The 20,591-nt window shown below is 43.1% G+C and overlaps 2 protein-coding genes across 2 annotated transcripts in view; one reads left to right on the top strand and one right to left on the bottom strand.

The window, feature by feature from the left end:
- Positions 1–11,462, top strand: part of LOC139654723 (dual 3',5'-cyclic-AMP and -GMP phosphodiesterase 11A) — a 31,044-nt gene extending 19,582 nt beyond the window's left edge. The window contains exons 11-20 of the mRNA XM_071531871.1: positions 834–980; positions 1,148–1,255; positions 2,413–2,522; positions 4,035–4,125; positions 6,565–6,665; positions 6,919–6,996; positions 7,120–7,183; positions 7,283–7,357; positions 8,460–8,543; positions 11,229–11,462. Of these exons, the coding sequence (XP_071387972.1) occupies positions 834–980; positions 1,148–1,255; positions 2,413–2,522; positions 4,035–4,125; positions 6,565–6,665; positions 6,919–6,996; positions 7,120–7,183; positions 7,283–7,357; positions 8,460–8,543; positions 11,229–11,462 (1,092 nt within the window). The remainder of the gene's footprint in view (positions 1–833; positions 981–1,147; positions 1,256–2,412; positions 2,523–4,034; positions 4,126–6,564; positions 6,666–6,918; positions 6,997–7,119; positions 7,184–7,282; positions 7,358–8,459; positions 8,544–11,228) is intronic.
- A 2,892-nt stretch (positions 11,463–14,354) lies between these two features.
- The window catches only part of agps (alkylglycerone phosphate synthase), a 28,786-nt gene continuing 22,549 nt past the window's right edge, over positions 14,355–20,591 (bottom strand). The window contains exons 18-20 of the mRNA XM_071531862.1: positions 20,366–20,465; positions 20,146–20,203; positions 14,355–16,437 (exon numbers count right to left, since the gene is read on the bottom strand). Coding sequence (XP_071387963.1) covers positions 16,316–16,437; positions 20,146–20,203; positions 20,366–20,465 — 280 coding nt within the window. The 3' untranslated portion in view covers positions 14,355–16,315. The remainder of the gene's footprint in view (positions 16,438–20,145; positions 20,204–20,365; positions 20,466–20,591) is intronic.

Raw genomic sequence — 20,591 nt, 5'->3', positions numbered from 1 at the left:
ATGTGTGGGATTTTCCCCTGTGGCCATTAGCACAAAGCAGGAACCCCGCTTTCCAGTGTGCTGGTGTGATCTCTCAGCCCCCTCATCCAGCGCTGTGTGCTCCGCTCCCTGCCTTTCCCCCCTTCTTTCATAACTGCTCTACATATGGAGCCTTATGGAATACACTTGACTGGAATCCCACCGAATTGTAAATGTCAGCGGCAAACAAACCCGGCTGCCGTTCGCAACCCAAGGCAGTGAATTAAGAGAGAATACCTGCTGACCTGACAGGCAAACATTTGTGAGGGCAAGGTTGGGCTCTGGTGGCTTTTATGAGGAGAGGAAGGGGAGAAACACTCGTTTGGCTGCACTGAGACTGTAACACCAACTTGTGGAGCGCTTTGAGATGTGAGTTAAGACTGCATGAAACGGCCATACTATACATGCTGACTAGAGGCAGAAACGACATGCTATAAATCCCCTGTGTGTCCGCTCAGATAGGCCTTGTGCTCATTAGACCACATCAAACGTGGAAGACGTGGTCGGTTCGGTGTAAATATGTTTCATTGTCTGTGTTATGTGTTTCTGTGTTTGAGTAATGGTTAAGAAAAGCCGCTGATGACTACAACTAAGTTTGTCAATGAGCACAGAGAGTAAACAACAGTCAGTTCCTTTGGTAAAGCTCCCTCATTAATCTTAACCCTCTCTGGATGAGTCCTCAGAGACTTAATTAGCATGTTTCCATATTTCTATCATCTCAAAATGGCACAGCATCTTCTGACCTCTCTCTCCTCTTTTGCTCTCTGAACTCACATCCCCCCCCCCCCAATGTTTCTCCTGTCTCTCTGTAACAGGCAGCTAACATCCCCCTTGTTTGCGAGCTGGGCATCGATAAGCTCTCCTTTGATGATTTCTCTCTGGACGTGGACGCCATGATAACGGCGGCTCTGAGGATGTTTATGGAGCTGGGGATGGTGCAGAAATTCAAGATTGACTATGAGGTGAGATGAATGCCTGTCTGACCGACTGTCCAGTAACTCCACTTCTGAGTTTTGAAGTCTGTTCCTTATCTTCAGGTCCTTGGAACATGTTTGGTTGTTCCTTTAGTAGCCACTTCCCACAGTATCCCGATGACGACCTCTGACCCTGACCCATGCTCTCATTTCAGACACTGTGCAGATGGCTGCTGACTGTCAGAAAAAACTACCGGATGGTCCTCTACCACAACTGGAGACACGCCTTCAACGTCTGCCAGTGCATGTTTGCCATACTGACGGTGAATACAGATCACTATATACACTGTTATTAAACGTGAATACTACATCAGTGGTTCTCAACGTGGGGTCTGGGGACCACCAGGGGTCCTTGAGGGGGTTCCAGGGGGTCCCCCAGCAAATTGATGACTTGCAAACTTAACCATTAAACACAATTAGAGAATGTAGAAGAATGACTATTTTGATCATAGTTTCACTGTTATCTTTCTACCTACAATACAGATAGTAATGGAATTCTGGACAAAATCATATCTAACAATAATAATATTCTCATATTTGGGTCTGAGAGGCACGATCTCATCAGATGGGGGTCCGTGGCCCTAATGTGCACTAAATTAGGGGTCTTTGATATGAAAAAGCTTGAGAATCACTGTACTAAATTGTGCATGTATATGGCTTGCCCTTGCCTCCATTGCCTATTTGTCCTAATGTATTCCTCTTTGAACTATGTTCATATCACTGAGGTTCAAGTTAGAACTCTGTGTCTTACTAACTATACCAACAGCAGATTCTGTGCAGAGCCAAACCAGTGATGTTTGTTTGAATAGAGACCCCAGAGAATTACCTCACACGGTACCCAGCAGCCTTTTACTTTATCAGGTCCTCAGGGCAACACACACACACACACACACACACACATACATGCACAGACACAGATGCGCACGCACACAGACACACACACACCCTTATACAAACACCACTGCGTAGTTCATTTAATCAAGCACAGCATTAATGCATGGTGTCCCATCTGAATTGATTATTGGCAGAGTGAAATGAAATAGTAGTGTGTAAGCTGTTTTGGGCCCATCCACTCTCCTGCCATGTGTTTAATGAGTGGGCTGAGGGCCGTGCTATCTTTGCTGCTATCCCCACAGTGACCTATAGTGACTCACTCAGCACATGGCCTCTAGAACCCATTCATCCAAGCCATAAATCTCCCCGATGTGACTGCGTTACTGCGGTCCCAATGGCCTTTCAGGGAGATACAATGATACTGTGGTTTTTAGGATGATACTATTGTTGCTGCAGGAATGTTTTCCAATTTATTTGAATGTGGTCCTCATTGCATCATAGAATAAGGATGCTGTTACGGCCCTCATAGTGTGTGTGCGTGCCTGTTTTTTTATCGTTTGGCATTGCTATCCTTGGTGCCAATCAGACGGCGGGCTTCCAGGAGACGCTGACGGAGGTGGAGATCCTGGCGCTCATTGTCGGCTGCGTGTGTCATGACCTGGACCACCGAGGCACCAACAACGCTTTTCAGGCCAAGTAGGCGCTCCTGTTTTCTCTCTCTCTCTCTCTCTCTTACGCTATCTCCCACACACGCACACATAAACACACTAATTCCCTCCTACACATCCTTTATAGTATGTTTTCCCACCTGCAGCAGTCTGCAGTAGTCCAGCCCAGATCAGCAAGAGTCAAGCAGCAAGTTGCATAAGCCTTATATAAGAGTCTGTTTAACGAAGAGACTGTAAACACTGCTGACTCTGAGCACAATTAGAGCAGCAGGTAAAATTGCTGTTGAATTTCTTGAGGTTAGTGTTCTCTGTCCACACCAAGGTTATTATAGTAAACTAAAACTGAGACAAAAACTAGGTGTTAAGGAACATTGTCATGACTGAAATAAAAATAAAAACTAGTCTACTTGTAAACGGTAAAGAGAATTCATTTTTGGTGGAGGATTTTGGCTATATTTGCTGAATGCTGACTGCACCACAAGGTGGTACTCTCTGTAGACCGCCTTGTTCGACCCCTTGAGCACCTCTTGCTCTCAGAGGAAGTGCCAGTGTTGCCAACGCCATCACTACTCATGTCGAAATCTCTTGGGAGAAAATGCCCCGTTTGGGATTATTTTGAGCTAAATGGTCTGAATTCAGATTGCTATTGAATCTGCTAATGCATTTCACTTGTGTAGCATGAAAGCAATGGCTCCCAACTTTAAGGTAGTTGAGGATGTGTTGAAAAAATAATGTAAATACATTTTTAAAAGAATATATTGTTTGTATTACACAATAACTGTTGCAAACATATACAAAATACCTGTTCTGAACTTCTCTCATTATACCTTTAACAAGTACACAGTGTAATAGATGCAAAGAAAAGCCTACACAATTTTGGAGAGCAAACAGTGATTCTCTGTATCCTGTGTGCCTCTTACCAGCCACTAGGGGCAGATAGATTAACCGCGAGTGAGTGAGTGAATTAATGAATGAATAAATGAGTGAATGAATGAATGAATGAATGAATAAATAAATTAATATGTGAGCAAGTTACTTTATGCATCCATGACGTACTTTGCATCCAAAAAAACCCCACCCCTATCAAAACTGGAATTGAAACTAAGAACTAAACTAAGCTTCACTGAAAAGTGACTAAAACTAAACTGAAATTTAAATAAAAATCAAAAACTAGATATAAAAATAAAAACTAATGAAAAATTCAAAACTATAATAACCCTGGCCCTCGCAACCCAGTTACAATACACTGAGCTTAGTTCTCATGTGTGTTTTTCCCCAACGTTGAATGATGAGGATATTCAGTGTTGAACACTTACATTTTAGCTGCAGTTTAGATTATGGCTCTCTAGCTTCTTTATTATTGAGCCATAAGTCGGCGACAGAGTGCAGAGTGATTTGGTGAGGGAATTATAAAAGGGCTCAATGGCAGACTTTCTTTTTCAGATTGTGTTGAATGCTGATTATGTTATCCCTCTTCTTGATCCCTGTGTGCTGTGTGTGTGTGTGTGTGTGTGTGTGTGTGTGTGTGTGTGTGTGTCAGGACGGGCTCAGCCCTTTCTCTGCTTTATGGGACCTCTGCTACGCTGGAGCACCACCACTTCAACCACGCCGTTATGATCCTGCAGAGCGAGGTGCACTGTTCCACTATCTGCTGCAATGCAGTTGCCATGAAGGCATAATGGCTTCATTAATGTGTATATGGCTGCATGTTATATTTGTGTAAAACATCTAATTACACATTGGGCACTTTCAAAACCAATTATACTTATGGAGATTGTCGAGAGGTAAAGTGTCCCGCCTCTGGAGCCATGCGTGCTCCCGTTGGCCCGAAAGCAAACTTTTCCTTTACTCCCTCTCCCTCTCTACTTTCCAGTTGTCTAAATAAATAAAAAATGCTAAAAGCAAGTGGACTGCCCACTTAAAAAACAGCACTTATGGAGGTTGGTGAAACCCAAACCTATGCTGATGAAATCGCCCATATATTATGCTAAGATCAGAAGGCAGCTACTTGGACAGCTTACCTTGTGCCCACTGTGCCTAACTGCAACCATCTGGTGACTTCACATCTACTATAGGTGAACGAGTATAAACAAATAGCTCATGCTGCCCTCAAATCAATGTAATTATAGAGCCGATAGATTTGGCGGTAATTGGTTGAGAGAGACATTTTACCAGGCGACTGGGTTTGCATAAGGTTGTAATTAAAGACGTTTGAGGGAGCAGCTGAGACAAGGCTTAGTAGGGTAGGTTCCATTAGCTTCATTATCATGGTGCTGACAACACAGTAAGCAGACAAATGTTTGCTTGGAATATCATAATGGTTTCTGTTGATACTGGGGTTGAACTACCGCTGTCCCATTAGCATATAAATGAATTGTGTGGCTAATTCAAGGAGAAAAGAAAGCTCACGATTCAGTCCACCAACCTGCAGGAACCATTAATTAAAACTTAAACTTCTCAACATCACTCCCTCCCTCTATCTCCTTTCCACTTCCCCTCGTCGTCCTCGCTTCCTATTTCGCTCGCTCTCTTTCTTCATCTGCTCCAATTAAGACCGAATGAGAGAAAGTCCTTTATGTCTCCGCCATTACGTGGTTCAATATTTCATGGGAACACATGAGCCGATGGCTGGTCTCTCACAAGGCGCGCTGAGAAAACCCGCAGACGTGGATTCTCAGCGTTTGAAAGGAAGGGAAAACCGGAGGTCATTCTGTCCCGAAGATCTGGCCTCATCCCCGCAGCTCTGTATTATCCCCTCAGTCTCATCCCTTTTCTCTCCTATTTCCTCTACATCTTCCATTTCTCCTCTAGCCTCCATAGACATCCAAACCCCCCCATCCCTTCCCACCATCCTCTAGAGGAGGGTGGCTAAGTGGTGAATGAATGTATAATATATGATGGAGAGAGGCCTGTTTTAATGATAGGAGAGCTTCAAGTGAGAGATGGTGCTTACTTATTAAGAGCTGCTCCTCTGATCTCTTGATGGTTCATCTTATTGAGCCAACGGCAGTGTTGCCTTTGACTGTAGCGCACACTCTGCAGAGTGGCACGTTGGCCTCCTCCACAGCTCAATCTGATGTGACATCCAAGGAATCCCTCCACCCAGAGACTGAATGTGCTGACATCTCGCAAGTAATGGCGGTGGAGCTCAGCTGATAGACTGGCTGTTAAGCAGTCCTGTGTGGATCTATCTGGCCAGAGAACTGCTTAATCGTAACATAAAGGTCAAAGGGAAACAGAATTTATAACTCATTATCCTTATTGTACTTTTAACTGATCCCTAATTTACATCCAATATATATCCAATATGTATCCAAAACCCTTAAACAAAGCTGCACAAGGTAAATTCATTGTTTTCTTTATTCGAAATTGAGTTGGAGGTACATTTGTTGTTGATACAGCAAATAGTTCATTTGATTTACAGAGACCAGAGTCCACCATAACTATAGTTGGCTGAGTTACAGTATACAATACCAGTCAAGTTTGGGCACATGCATTTTTCTTTATTTTTACTATTTTTCACATTTTAAAATAATAGTAAAGACATCAAAACTGTGAAATAACTCAAATTGAATTATGCAGTGACCAAAAAAGTGTTAAACAAATCAAAACTATCTTATATTTTAGATTCTTTAAAGTAGCCTCCCTTTGCCTTGATGGAAAGGCAAAGGCGTTGGAAAGAAATCCATACACAGGCATCAACTTCACTATTTATATTTGTCTAAGAAACAAATTTCAATCATTTAAGCAGAAGCCTTTAGATCAAAATGGCTTTAAGATAATGAAAAACATAGTAGCTACATTCAATCAAGTGTGTCCAAACTAGTGTGTGTTAAAGGCACTGCCCAAGCCATTTACCTATTATTCAAAACCTATTATGGATAATAGTGAGTTACTTATTTGGTCCTATAGATCATTTTTTTCAGATGCTACCCATGCTAAATATTCATCCACGGCCGCCTTGCCTCGAGTGCTAAGTGGGTTTCTGTATGAAGTTAGAGGGGTTACATATGTTTTGAAATTCTGTCAGCTGTTTGATAATCATGTCTCCTCCACTTGTGTCTCCACAGGGTCACAATATCTTCTCCAACCTCTCCTCCAGAGAGTACGGTGACCTCATGCAGCTGCTGAAACAGTCCATTCTGGCCACAGACCTCACACTTTACTTTGAGTACGTTCTGCTAAACACACACTTTACAAAACTGTTAAATCATCTGAAACTGATTTGTCCACGGAGCTTGGCTGACTCTAACACACTGACTTATTTATAATGTAGCATACTGACTCCAACTGAACCGGTACCCATGTACTGTTTACAATAGGTTTGTAGGCTGCCTGCTGACAAATCTTCTAGGTAATACCGCCCCCTTGTGGATTTGATATTATTTACACCTGCTTATACAGCTATCCGTCTTTCCCTCTAGGAACAGGAACACCTTCTTTGAGCTGGTCAACAAAGGAGAGTACAACTGGAACGTGAAGGCTCATAGAGACATGTGCAGGTAATGCAGCTGTTTCTTTGTCTGCTTACCCTGCAATAGATACCAATGCAGAATTTAATTGAAATTGTTATACATACATAATAAATGCATTTAATAATCCCTGACTGTCTGACCTCCTGTCAGATCCATGTTGATGACAGCGTGTGATCTGGGAGCTGTCACTAAACCTTGGGAAATATCACGCAAGGTGAGAGATGCCGGGTAAACAAGTCACTCTCTTGGTTACAAAATATATATTGAAGCCTGTCAATGTATTTCAAACATCATTCATCTTGTGTCTGGTCAGGTGGCAGAGTTGGTGACCAATGAGTTCTTCGAGCAGGGGGACAGAGAGAGATCTGAACTGAAGCTCACCCCCTCTGTGAGTACACTGGATTAAACACACTGCCTTAGGCAGTGTGTTTCACCTGTGATGACCTTCATGAGCTGATGATGCTGAAGATACCGCCTCTTACATCAATGTGCATGCTTGCTGTTATGTTCCAAACATACTGGCTATGTAGGAAGCATGAGAGCTTGTGTCAGGTAGTGTGAGAAATGTGAATTGACAGCTTGACTTCACTGCCTCTCCGCTGTGCCTAGAGCAAACTTTGGACCATGTAACAGTCTTTCCTAGAAACCCTCCTGTTGCACAGCAAACTCTGACTTCTGTGTTTGTCCAGTAGTAACCACAGGAGGTAATGAACATTATTATGATATATTCCAGTAGATTGTTTGGGTTACTGTATTGAGACACTAGGCTTGACTAGCTCTTTATCTTTCCCACTTGGGAGTAAAAATAACATAAAATAATGGCAGGGAAAGACTTTGGTCTTAATAAAGATGTTTGTCTTTGTCAGAACGTATTTACATTGTCCTCAAAGCTATGGCACCAAAATAGAAGTACTACGAAGAAACGACGAAGAAATACGGTCTGTTTGATTGCGGAGCTTTGAAGGCTAAACGGTGTTGCAGGTTCTTAGAGGGAGAAACCACAGCATTCTGTGTGCAATTACTGGCTGTTGACTAATCGAGCCTGGCCACATTGCCTCCCCTCTGAAGTAACTAATGCAGTAGCCTCAGGTCTGCCGCTTGTGTCAAACCTTTACCACTCTGTGTGTGGGTGTTGGAAATTAAATATTCAACTTGTAAGTCGTAGCCCAGTAACTATCTCTGAAGCACAGCCTCTGTGGAGCCTGTGAAGTTCAGGCTGCAGGAGACTGAGGCAGAAAGGAAAATATAACTGAAATAAACTTTGCATGTCTTGAAAGTAGAGGGGGAATTTTCTTTGCCCCAAGCAGTCGCACTTGCCGATTGACAAACCCAGCGGTTTGCACTGTAAGCCTGTCTCGTAGCCTGATTATAAGCATTATCATATTTTATGTAACACCCCTTTTTCCTGTGTTTTCCCAGTGTGAACACATGTGTAGGTGTGAACAGAAAATGGAGGAATCATGAGGCTTATTCTAATGTTTGTGTTTCAGGCCATCTTTGATCGAAATCGGAAGGACGAGTTGCCAGGGCTTCAGCTGGAGTGGATTGATGGAATCTGCGCGCCACTATATGAGGTAATCCTTGGCAATTCCTCTTCAAGCTCCTCAACCTTCACGGCTCTCTGGCCTTCACTGCGCCGCGCGCGTCACATATCTGCCTCCGACATCAGAGGACGCTGTCCTTACCCAGCTATTGTCCCTACTGACGCCAGCAGTGAAAATTTCATCTATAGCCATTCAACATTCTTTCCTCCTAGAGATTCCTCGCTGAGAAAGAAATGCTTCTTATTGAAATGTCTGAAATAACTTCAAGGTCGCGTTCTGTGTGTTTGCAAATAGCGGAATGAGTCTTCATTTTCTGACTGAGAGAAAGCTCGGCAAACAAGTGGTGGTGTGTGAATAGAGCCGTGATGTTAGTCGGGTTAAAGCCCTTCAGTCAGACACTGTACTTTGGGCTTCACTGCACAATACTGAAGAAAGCAGGGACTGAAAAGATTGTGTGTGCATGTGTGTGTGTGTGAATGCCAGTTGGTGACGTCAAGGCTCACCTGCCCCTCCCATGCCCTGCAGCAGAGGCTGTGTGGGAGACAGAAGAAGGCTGACTTCCTGAGGAGATCAAGGCCGGTGATAGATAAGGCATGCTGAAGGTGGATGGATGAAAGGAAACAAGTCAAATAGATGAGGAATTGTGGGAGGAGTCGAGGACAAGATAATTCATTGTTATACCACTTGGTGATTCTCCTTTTGCACTGTTAAACCGTGCAAGACCCCCTTTCCTTTATTGTCATAATATTCTTAACCATATAATAGGGTTAGGGTTAGGGTTATATAAATCACTAATAGATGATCAAATCTGTTGAATTATTCCAGGATCAGTGTCAAAAGTTTTAGTGCCAGTAGACTGATCTTTGTTGTGCTCTGCTTTCCCCATTGTTATTGCCTATGCAGTGCAGATGAAAAGCATCAAAGGATTGTGTTCTCTATGTGGGGGTTTGTCTCCACGCTGCCTCACTGTGGCATCATGTAAATGGTAATGTTTTGAGAATGCAGATATGGAGCTCACAACCATGCTGCTGCCAATTAAACTAGAAAGGGGAGAGTAGAGGAAGTTCAGAGGCGGCAGGGTTTTTGTCTGTGGGCGGAAGAGATCTCGTTCTTGATCTCGCTGATCTCCTTCTCCTGGTGGTGGCTCGCTACTGTGTGGAATATTAATCCCCCATTATGTAACCTTCCATCTTCAAAGCCCACCAGATGACAAAGTCTCTCTCTCTTCTTCTCAGTCTACCTCAGTGGAATAGCGATGCAGTGGAAACCAATGAGAGAGCTCAGTCCCACGGTGGTTACGTACCGGGGAGAAAGGGGGGAAAATCGTTCTCCTTTAGAAAATCCTCCTCTGTTAACCTGTAGACTAGACAAATTTGTGAAGATTAAGCTGATCAGTGGACCGGTTTGTTGCAGTTTGTGCAAATTACAGCTGTGTGTAGGCCACACACAACCCCAGTGTGATGACAGTTTTAAAGACTGAGCATTGCACAGTCAACACACTACACTGCAATACACTACACACACACACGCACACATATAAAAACACACTTGTGTGCAAAAACATACACAAAACAACAACTAATAACTAACAACTAAAGCGATCTGACTCAGTGACTGGAAAGGGGCATCGGCTTTATCTGGAATTGTGGAAGTGGGAATGCATTTAGTGCCCTAATGTTCCCAGGCATCACAGGTGAACCGCTTTACAATTAGCAGTACACTCTTGAACACACTCTCCAAGAATTATTATGCATTCCACATAAATGAGTGGGCAGTAGGCTGTTTTTAACATGGATAGGAAGTCTTGACTTGTGAACTTCGCCACATTACAGAGTTTTGTTTTAGTGTACGACCTACAAATACGAGTGTTTTAATTGTCAGCAAGTGCACCCTCGGAATATAAATGCGTCTCGAATTGCCCACCTGCAGTTACAGTTCAGTTAATTGGCAGCTTTGATTAGTTGTGTTTTGCCAAAATTAAAAAAAGGAAATCATGTCCCTATTGCACTTCCATTAGAGTTAGAGGCGTCATGCTGCGATGTGTGCTATGTTAGAATGTGGAGTGTGATTCACTAACTTTCATGGTACTAAAGAATAAAAGATTTAGAGTTTTTTTTTAAAATGGCCACATATTCCACACCTAGATATGTAAGAATAAATGAAAGTGTGCACTTGTTTTGTGAGTGGGAGCACCGCCTGCATTTTCTATTTCCATATGAAACGGGGTTAATGAAACAATAACTAATTACAGAGAGTTTCCTGGAGAGCCAATAGATGCAGCGCAGCTATAGACAATGTTAAGAGAATAGAAGGAGCAGAATCCTCTTGTCTCTGAGGTAATTCATTAAACGGCGCATGAAAGCTTGTATTTCAACGTGACTACACTGCCATTTATAGCTCAACACAGCAAAATGACAAAGGCAACTAATCACAGTCATACATGTGCTTCTAATCTTTAACGACCAGCCATTTCAGGGACTGCAACTATCAGGCGATGTTGCTGCTGTTGTAGTAGGCTGTTCTTTGCATTGTTTCATTTGTCTTGTCCATAGTGCGTTTGATGAATAATGTCCTGCTTTTCATGCTAATGGTGTTTGTTTTTCATTGTATTGCATATGTATTTTTCATTCTCATGTTTTCTCACTGTTCCTCTCTCTCTCTCTCCCCCCCCCACCCTCTCCCCTCCTCCCTCACCCTCTCCCCTCCTCCCTCTAGACTCTGGTCAAGTTGAATCCAAAACTCCAGCCGATGCTTGACATGATCCAAGCTAACAGGGCCAAATGGGAGGAACTGAACAAGGAGAGACAACGCGGCCAGAGTGTGTCTGCGCCCCCGAGCCCCTGCAGCGGTGATAGCACAGAAACAAGTGGTTGCACCGTGGCCAAAACTGGCAGCACACCTTGCTGTAGTGCTGATGCTGACGGTGACCCATCCAAACCTGTTAGCTAGCTTCTGCTGCCGTCTCCAAGCTGATCTGTTAGCTTCTTTCCTCTTAAATGCAGCCTGCAAAATAGGCAGTGCAGTGCATGCAGAGGTTCTTGGGCTCTGCTCCTCGCTTTTGCTACTAGAGATGAGCTTTAGACTTCAGTGCGGCGCTACCTTAGGGGTTTTCTGGTCCTTCAGTTCTCCTGTGCTGGAGGCTGAGAGAGCTGTGTTTGGCCAGCTTGTCGGAGCAGCTACAAACCATCTGATGACAACATGTCTGAACGAAAACTCAAACCACTGTGTCAACATGTCAGCCAGTGAGCGAACACTAACTATTCTGGGGCATTGCGCAGTTTTGCTACAAGGAATCTGCAGTCTCACAACAAGGCATGGAGAATGTTGGAGAGGAATGTTGTTTGTCTCTGCTGTGGTTCTTTTTGCTCTTGGTACCTATTTGTTGCTAGCATTTTGTCTGGGGGAACAGGGTTATTTTTTGTAAATCTGTACATAGGCTATTGAATTCAAAAAAGATATTATGCAAGTGCTGTTTAAAAAATGTAAGCCCTGGATTGTAACCTGTGTGTAGAGTTTCTGAAGGATAAAGGGGTGCAGGAACTGCAGGACCTGTGGCAATGCTTGCAATGCAAATTCAGTGCTCCGCTCCCTCCCTTCCTGTGCCTTGTTTTAGGATCCCAATGAAAAATGCATGGCCTCCTCCCCAAAATTCTTACATAGTATGGAAACCCATGTTGAACCATGTTGTTTGCAGTAATTTAATACCAACTAATGCAGTATGTCTTAACCCCATTCTAGCCACAGAGCATTAAAGTTATATCCGTATGGAAATGTATTATGCCCCATTTTCTATTAGCAGGATCTCACTTGTTGTCTCCACAAACACACTTGAGCGTACACACACACACACACACACACAGACACACACACAAAATGTGCCTTGACAAACTTGTTCTGATAATATCACATTTCTAAATGATTGCTAAGGAGTGCTAGCATTAGTAGTTTGCCATTTTCTTTGGTTTGTCAGACATAGCTAAGAATTTTCTGCAGAAAACTCCCTTTTGTCCATTGATTTAAAATTGATATCTGAAACATAGCCAAATAGAACCTAATGTAAAGCTAATTTACATAGGAACTCCTTGCTGTTTATAGAAATCAATACTATATTAAATCCAACATTTGGCCTTTTCTCAAAGCTCACAAATAGTACTTGTAACCCCTTTTTATTTCAGTAAACACAAAGAGATCCTGACACTGATACTTGTATTACTGAAGTGCCCATGTTGTCAAAAGCTATTATTTCTAACTTTTGTTTGGGGTACAACTTATGAATTGTGTTGTAGCTTTGTTAATTGGAGTTCAAAATGTGACTGTGCACATTGTGTGGCATGGATCTGTGTGCTACTGTATTTTGGTTGAAGAGGTAATTGAAGTCGACCACAAATTTGAAATGCATGTTTTCTGCAGTATTGAATTCAACCAACTGCTATGGATGTAGCAAACATGTGAGCCAACAAATACCTCGTATTTTGAATTTTATTGGTAAACACGGATTATTTCATCGAAATGCATGATTTAAATTCTATTGCATCATGTTAAGTGAATTATGAATATTGCTGTTATATTTTTCTATTAGGTTTCCAATGTGGCCAACTTCTACTTGGTACTGTCTTTTTTGCAATGTAATGTGCTTCTTGTGTTTCTTCATTCTTCTCCCTGTCAGGAATATAGTTTGTTTATGGTTTATTCAAGTGGGCTAAATTGAAAGAAACCTAAGGCATGTACCGGCAAATGTGCAATGTTTCTGTTCTGACTTTGACTTCTGTTCTGAATAAAAATATGCTGCTAAACGTGTTCTTCTGATTTGTCCATACATGAAACACCACAATGGTGAGTGTATGGATTGTGTGTATGGATCCATTTTTCCTCACAATTGAGTTTTCCCGGTACAGTGCTGACCTCATGTGGACAAATGTGATCCCGCACAGACACTGAGACTATCTCAACAGAGAAACATGTACATATGCATTTCATTTCATTCATAGACATGTTTTAAGTCAGATCCTAATTCATAGACAGGCAATGAAGTCAGAGCCACATTAGAAAGACTTTCATAGGAATTTGCTGGCAGTATATGAATCAATAACCAACATTACACTATATTATACACTGTTATATACTAGATAACATTATCCCAAACAGTCCCTATTAGAGTTTAAAATAATCCTGAATCCTCTATGCTCAGTTTATAGCGGATACATCCATTCATGCAATCCCCAGTATTAAAGTCTGAGGCACATAATAGCTGTATTTCATAGTGCAAGGCTGAGCTCTATTGCTTTTGATGGGTGGTGGTGACGTCAGCAGCAGTGCGTGGGTGGCTGTGTGGGTGAAGATGACTCCCAAGGGAGCCTGTGTGTAGAAAAGCCTCTGACAGGAAGCAAAGACAGGCTGTTTAAAACTCCTCTGTACTGGATTACCTTGAGTTCAGTTTGGCACAGGTAGAGTAAGAGCTTGCTCCGGGGCGAGTGGGCGACCAAACAAAGCCTGCTCTCTAGCTCCATGCAGACAAAGGCTCTTGTTGACCCTTCCAGCAGAGTCTGGCAATATAAGTAACAGCTACCATGGAAAAGCTGAATTAAGAAATGTGTGTGTGTATATATATGAGAGAGAGAGAGAGAGAGAGAGAGAGAGAGAGAGAGAGAGAGAGAGAGAGACAGAGAGAGAGAGAGAGAGAGAGAGAGAGAGAGAGAGAGAGACTTGAGCCATCTCCTGGTGAAGAGTGAATTAGCTTCTTTCTTTCCTTTCTCAGAAAACATTATAAACGGCTTTTCAGCGCACGCTGCTGAAAAGAAAATCGACAGCGCACGCTGCTGAAAAGAAAATCGACAACTGCCATGTTTTTATTTCAATTTATTGCACAAACAGATTTGACAAAATGTACTTGAATGTTAATACATTATTAAGGAGTGGAAAATAACAAAAGGTACATCCATAACATTCAGATTTCAAGCTCTCACAAGGTTTTTTGACACAAGGGTAAAATGTTACGAAACTGTTCAGATTGATGCCATGAGAGGTGGCAGGTCCCAGACCAGTTCCTTCTCTGAGCTTCCTTGAGGAAATATCATGAATGAATCATAAGATAGACACTTGAGAAGGAAAAGGACACAGCGGTCCAGGAAGAAAAAAAAAAAATGCAACGTGAAGCACAGACCAGAGGGAATGAAGCCATGGTTCTGACAGGGCCACAGCGCTCTTGTTGAATGTCACTGAAGTTCAGGTTAAATAGCCCGTGTTAAAGTAGTTCCCCCAACAAATGGCTCTCTTAAAGAAGCTAAACCTTGCTTCAAAATCGACGGTTAATAGTGACAAATGGTACAAGTCTGGTATCAAATCGTAGTACAGAAGTATCCGTTCCAAAAATACGTACACAATACAGGTACACTAACAAGGGAAAGTTTTTTTTTTTGTGCTGAGGAATTTCTGGGCAACATCAATTATAATGCAGCAGAAAGAATTCAATACAGTGCCTTGAAAATGAGCAACATCAACTAATAGAAAGTTTTAGTACATGTAATAGTTACAGTAACAGTCACAAATATCAATATATTTTACAGATCTCAAGAGGGTGTCTTTGCATATGCTGATTTAAAAAAATACAATTTAGCTGTGCATGTATTACTAAATGTGTGTGTGAAGGTGGTACTTATATATAGAGCATGTACAAACATAGAGATACAGTATGTTTGCATGTTCTGTATAGGTCGTGATGAATAGGTTGTGTGTTGAGTCTTTGGTACAACATGAGCACCGGGATCCAAAGGTCTTTGCAAACGTGGTCACACTTAAGCAGGCATGATCTAAACACGATGGCTTTTGTCCGCTAAACTTTCTCGGTAACAAACCATGCAAGGTAAAAGCTTTCAATACAAAAACTAAATATACATGGAATTTGTCTATTTGTTGCCATATTCTTCTCACTCAGACAGATTTTTTATCAAGGTTTTGGGGGAGAGAGGGGGAGGGGGCTTTAGTACAACAAGGTACCTTTTTCAGTAGAGGCACACACACAGTCCAGAAAAAATATATATCTCTTGTGGCAATAGGTCAGTAAAACAAAAAAGGCATGAGGGCATGGATATATATGTATAAGGGAGGACACTGATATTTAGGGTGGAAAAAACATGGCATGAAACATTTTAGGTTCACAGAGACTCGATGTACACCGGTGAAGTGGGTAGGAGACGGGAAAGGCAGATATAGCTTTAGAAAGGCACGGAGCTTTAGAAAGCGCATTCATCTAGAACTTACTGCTAAAGTAGTGCCATACACAGAAGAAGAAGAAGAAACAACACGCGATTCCACAAAAAAACAAAACATAAAAAATAAAAAGTTAATCAAGTTGGCAAGGATTTTCTTTTTTAGGAAACCGTTAACATTAAGCAAACATGACAATATCAAGGTAATGTTGCATCATGTCCAGTGTGTGGAGGTCATAACCATAGAGCATTAATACACAGAGACAGAAAAGACCTACAGTAAACATTGACTGTAGGAGGATCCATCTGAACCTCCATATTCTGACCATTTCACCTCCGATGACATACTGAGGCCATGACGCAATGGCAAACATGAGCTTCAAAAAGAATGACACTGATTGTTACAGCATATTAAGTGCAATATTATGTAAAAGAAAAGTGGTAAGTTTGGGTGAATCAATAAATGGCACCAAATGACACTTTGACAAAAAAAAGACAAGATCTCTGTCTGTTTTAAATTCACATTTAGTAACCATTAATCCAAATGCACAAGAGATGCTTTTAGAAAAGGTGAGAAAGATGGAAAAGACCAGGAAATTAGAGGAGATTCCTGTTGCCAAAGATATTCTTGGGATCCACGTATTCCTTGACAGACTTGAGCATCCCCATGCCCACATTAGAGATGGCCTCTCTCATCCACTCCTTCCGAAGTTTCCCCACTGAAAGACAGAGAAAAGAAAAATAAATAAATAAACGCAAGGAAGAAGACCGAGGGGGAAAAATAGAGGAATCGGCACGGCTGATTGCTCAGCAGGCTGCTGGGAGCCAATCAATCTTGTGAGAGTGAGTGAATAAACAGAGGGTGATAAATGCTTTTATTCAGAGAGGAGAAATGTTTTGCATGGCATGATTTATGGAGCTCAGCAGACTATCAAACTCATTAGGCTCTGTGTGTTCCCAGAGGAGGGGCCGGCTGGCGGCTGTAGCAGGCCGTCCCAAGCTCCCTCTCTCTTTTCTCTCACTGAGCAAGCCACCACTCCCCTCCAATTCCCTCCCTCCTAAGCCACAAGGGTGTGTATGTGCATTTCTGTATGTGTGTGTGCCTTGTGCATGTGTGTGACAGAGAGCCTGTGAGCATGCTCCTCCAGCTGACCTCCAAGGTTGTTGTGCTTGCTTGCCCTAAACACTGCTCTGTCCCCCCTGACACTGGCCTGATCACTGACAGGGTGCCACCGCCAACAGTGGAGTTGGGACACAATGGCCCTCTGTCACCATGACTTTGGCTTCCAGCCACTCTCCAACGCCCCCCTCCAACCTGCGGAGCTAGTGTGGCTGTGGCACAAGGCCTAGTGAGGGTGCCCAGTGCTTTGCCAGCTGTCCAGTCAGACACACTCCAGAGCGTCTGTACCTGACAGGTTCTTAGTAGAAGGTCTGGAGCCAGCAAGAGGTCTGGAGACTACGGAGGCTGGGCAGAGGACTGGTGAAACTGATAGGAGAGTCAAACTCTGCTATAGAACTTAAACTAACACAGAAACTTACATTTACAACCAGCTAAAATAGCTGCAGAATTTTATGACCGAGTTTAAACCCAGCCACAATCCATACAACAGATTGTTGAGTCAACTCGGTAACTTTCTCATTTCAGGCATTTCTCCTTCAATAAAACAATGGAGGAGCATGACAGCTGAATGCAGCATCCTGAAGTTTGAACATCTCAGATAGAAAATCAATTCAATAAGCAAATATCATTAACAAGAGTGTTCTCAATAGATGTAAGGTGGTCCAGTCAAGTCAAGTTTGTTTGTATAATCCTTAATCACAGTCTCAAGGGCTTCACAACGCCCACATTATGGAACAATAAATGAAAACGGTTAAGAAAATGTAATGACATTAAGATAAAAGTCAATCTGAAAGAGACAGCACGCCCCTGAAGAGAAGAATAGAGATTATCTTGGCTCTTTTAAATGTGTCAGCTCTGTGTGTCTGGGTACACATTCACTTTTGGAGGTCATGATAACTGAGAATAGAGCCGTCTAGAACAGGTGCCACCGAGTGAGTAAACACACTTGGTTTTAAAGCCACCGGTGTAATCGCCCGAGATTAGATAGAGAGGCAGGTAAGGTGTAAGATGGGAGTGTTCACACGTCTCTCCCTGTCCCATGTGGATGTGCTCACACCTCTCTTTGCATCACCGGTAGGGGAAGCTGGCAGGCCCCCATGTTAATAGGGCATGTTGAGGGTAGGGGCAATGCTGAAGCATAAAAGCGCCATGTTATCAGTGACAGTGAGTCCAGCCAGGGAACGCAGATGGGGATCAGCCATGGGGGCCCGTCTCCTGACAAAACAGGACAGACAGGGGGTCACCAGGGACCCCGGCACCACACACACATCCAGATGGTGACAGAGGGACCAGTCATTCACCCAATCAGCAGCTACCCAATAACTAAAAAAGTATCCTGCTCTTCACCACCTCCTCCTCCTCACTCCCTTCCCCTTGTCCCACCTCTATCCCTCCCTCCTCTCAGGGAGAAGAGAGAAAACAGAAGGTGCTGGGACTGCATCATTGCCTCCATCACAGTGATAATTTACACATCTATCTTGTCATATTCTCTCTTTTTTGCCTGCTATTGCAATCAATCTCACCAGGCTTGGTCTGTGCAGCTGAGACATGCAAAGAAGAGCAGGTAGTTATTTCAGAAATGACAGATAAAGAAAAAAAAAGAAACAAGTGGTGGCAGATTTCTCTTGTGTACAAGACTGGGCAAGTGCAGGGCGAAGGGAGCTAGGCTAATGAGTAGGGGCCAAAAAAAAACCAAAAAAAAAAAACCACTGTATCAAGTCATTTTTCTATCTCCTAAGTGCAGTGACCTGTGTGCCGGTGCAGTTGGCTGAGTGTGCTGGAGTGACGCTCTGCGGAGCCACAAGGTCAGGTGGAGATGCTGGGCGCTGCGGGGCAGCACTCATACAGAGGAGGCTGTAGAGAGCGGGCCGAGCTTCAACCCCTTGAAACACTGCTCTTGCTCTCCCTGGGCTGCTTTGACAAATGGGGGTCAGGACATGAAAGACGGGCTAAGGTAGTGGCCCTGCGCTCCTCTGATATGGCAGAGCCAGAGTATTGGCTGAGACGCTGTGGTGCAGCGCTGATGGATGGATGACTCTCCCAGTGATGGATGTTCAACAACTCTCCACTGCTGCAACACTAGTGACCTGGTTAAAGAGGACATTTCTCCCAATGTTCTGGCTTTCAGCTAACAGCCAGTGAATAATCAAACACCTAACAAAGCCTTTGCCTCTAAATACTTGTGATGAATTTGACCCCTTTCAAAAGTTAAAATCACAATAATTTGTGTGATGGAACGCAATCAACACAATGTGCTAGTTGAGTATTATGTTCAGTAGAGAAAGGGTAGAGCTTTCTACATGCCCAGCTTCCCTTACCCACGCCCACGCAGCATAAAGCTGACCTGCTGTAAATACAGGGCCACAAAAATGTATATTTCCTCCGGTGCCCTCCCACCTCACCATCCTTGACTACATCTGTTTTCTTTGATACACAAAACCCAGTGAAACTAGCTCCATTTGTCAAGCGCTGATTGTGGGCAGACAAACCGGCCTGTCTGCGCCCAGATAGCGAGCCCCACTGTTATTAATCACAATTACAGAGTGGGCCTCGCACACGGGAGCTGCATCAATATCCCCTCCTCTCCCCCCTGTCACCTCCCCGTGCTGCACAGGGTGGCCAGGCCACCGTTTGGAGGTCAGTATACAGCCGGCGATAACGGCAGCATCATTTACCCTGGCCCACCGCCTCCTTTTTATTAGCAATCTTTTAATTTTGAACCCTTCCCCGCCTTCAGGAAAAATTGTGATTTAATATCGCAGCTGATTCACTGCATGCTGTTTTTGACAGGTGTGATGAATAGCCTGAAGTGATGTATGAAAACAGCGAGGCGGATGGCAATATAGATAAGGCAGCCATTTCGGTTAGCCCTGATGGGGCCCAGAGAGTTGTTTTGCCTCCCTCCCCTGCTCACGTTTCATTTGGTCACTGTTGAAATGAACAAATAGCCAAGTCAGAGCCATTCATCTGTGCTGCGGCAACATATTCTGGACGTGTGAAGGAAGCAATGAAAGATCTCCCACCAAATAGACATTTACAAGACGACTGGGCGCCCGCTCCCTAACATGGAACAGCACACTGAAACAGCTTGCCATGCTGCTTTGGCAACTCGGTACGAAATGTCTTTTCATAAATTAGAAGTGAGGAGAGGGGACATAGAAATAGAATAGAAATTTACAGGCTTTAAGACTGTCACCCAACTCGGTGCATAGCTCATGAATCATTTGCACCTGTTTTTCAGCAGAAAGTTAAAGAAAATGTTTGGTTATAAGACCCAAAGTATTGATTGGTCAGGTTTTAGTAGTACCTCCATGGTGATGTGACAAACTCCCTCCATTGGCAAGGATCTCATCTCTAGCTGAATGCTGGGAAAGAAAAATAAACAAATACTCAGTTATTATTATATAATAATAAATTATTTTTCTGACATAGTACATCATCAGCTCAGGTGTAATGATAATCTTTACGAGGTTTCCTGGACGATGCTGTAGATATTAAAAATTGAAACAAAATCAAACTGAGTTTACCTCCACTTGTTCATACACGTGCACCGGATCACTGAGTCCCCGGTAGTTGAAGGCAAAGTAAAAGTAGACACAGGCACCAGCATCATATGTCTGAGTCACCCTGTAAAACAACAGAGGTACAACACAGATGTTTAAACAAGCAGAGAAGACCATTTGGCCCGTGGTTCCTCAATGTTTCTCCTTCATCTGTCCCTCTGAAAATCAATTCTACATGAATCCAAAGAGT

Source organism: Centroberyx affinis, unplaced genomic scaffold, assembly GCF_046629955.1.
Source record: "Centroberyx affinis isolate AG114_WGS23_722 - 3 ecotype Tasmania unplaced genomic scaffold, CSIRO-AGI_Caff_v1 ptg002144l_1, whole genome shotgun sequence".
Lineage (NCBI taxonomy): Eukaryota > Metazoa > Chordata > Actinopteri > Beryciformes > Berycidae > Centroberyx > Centroberyx affinis.
This window is presented reverse-complemented; position numbering and strand designations above follow the sequence as displayed.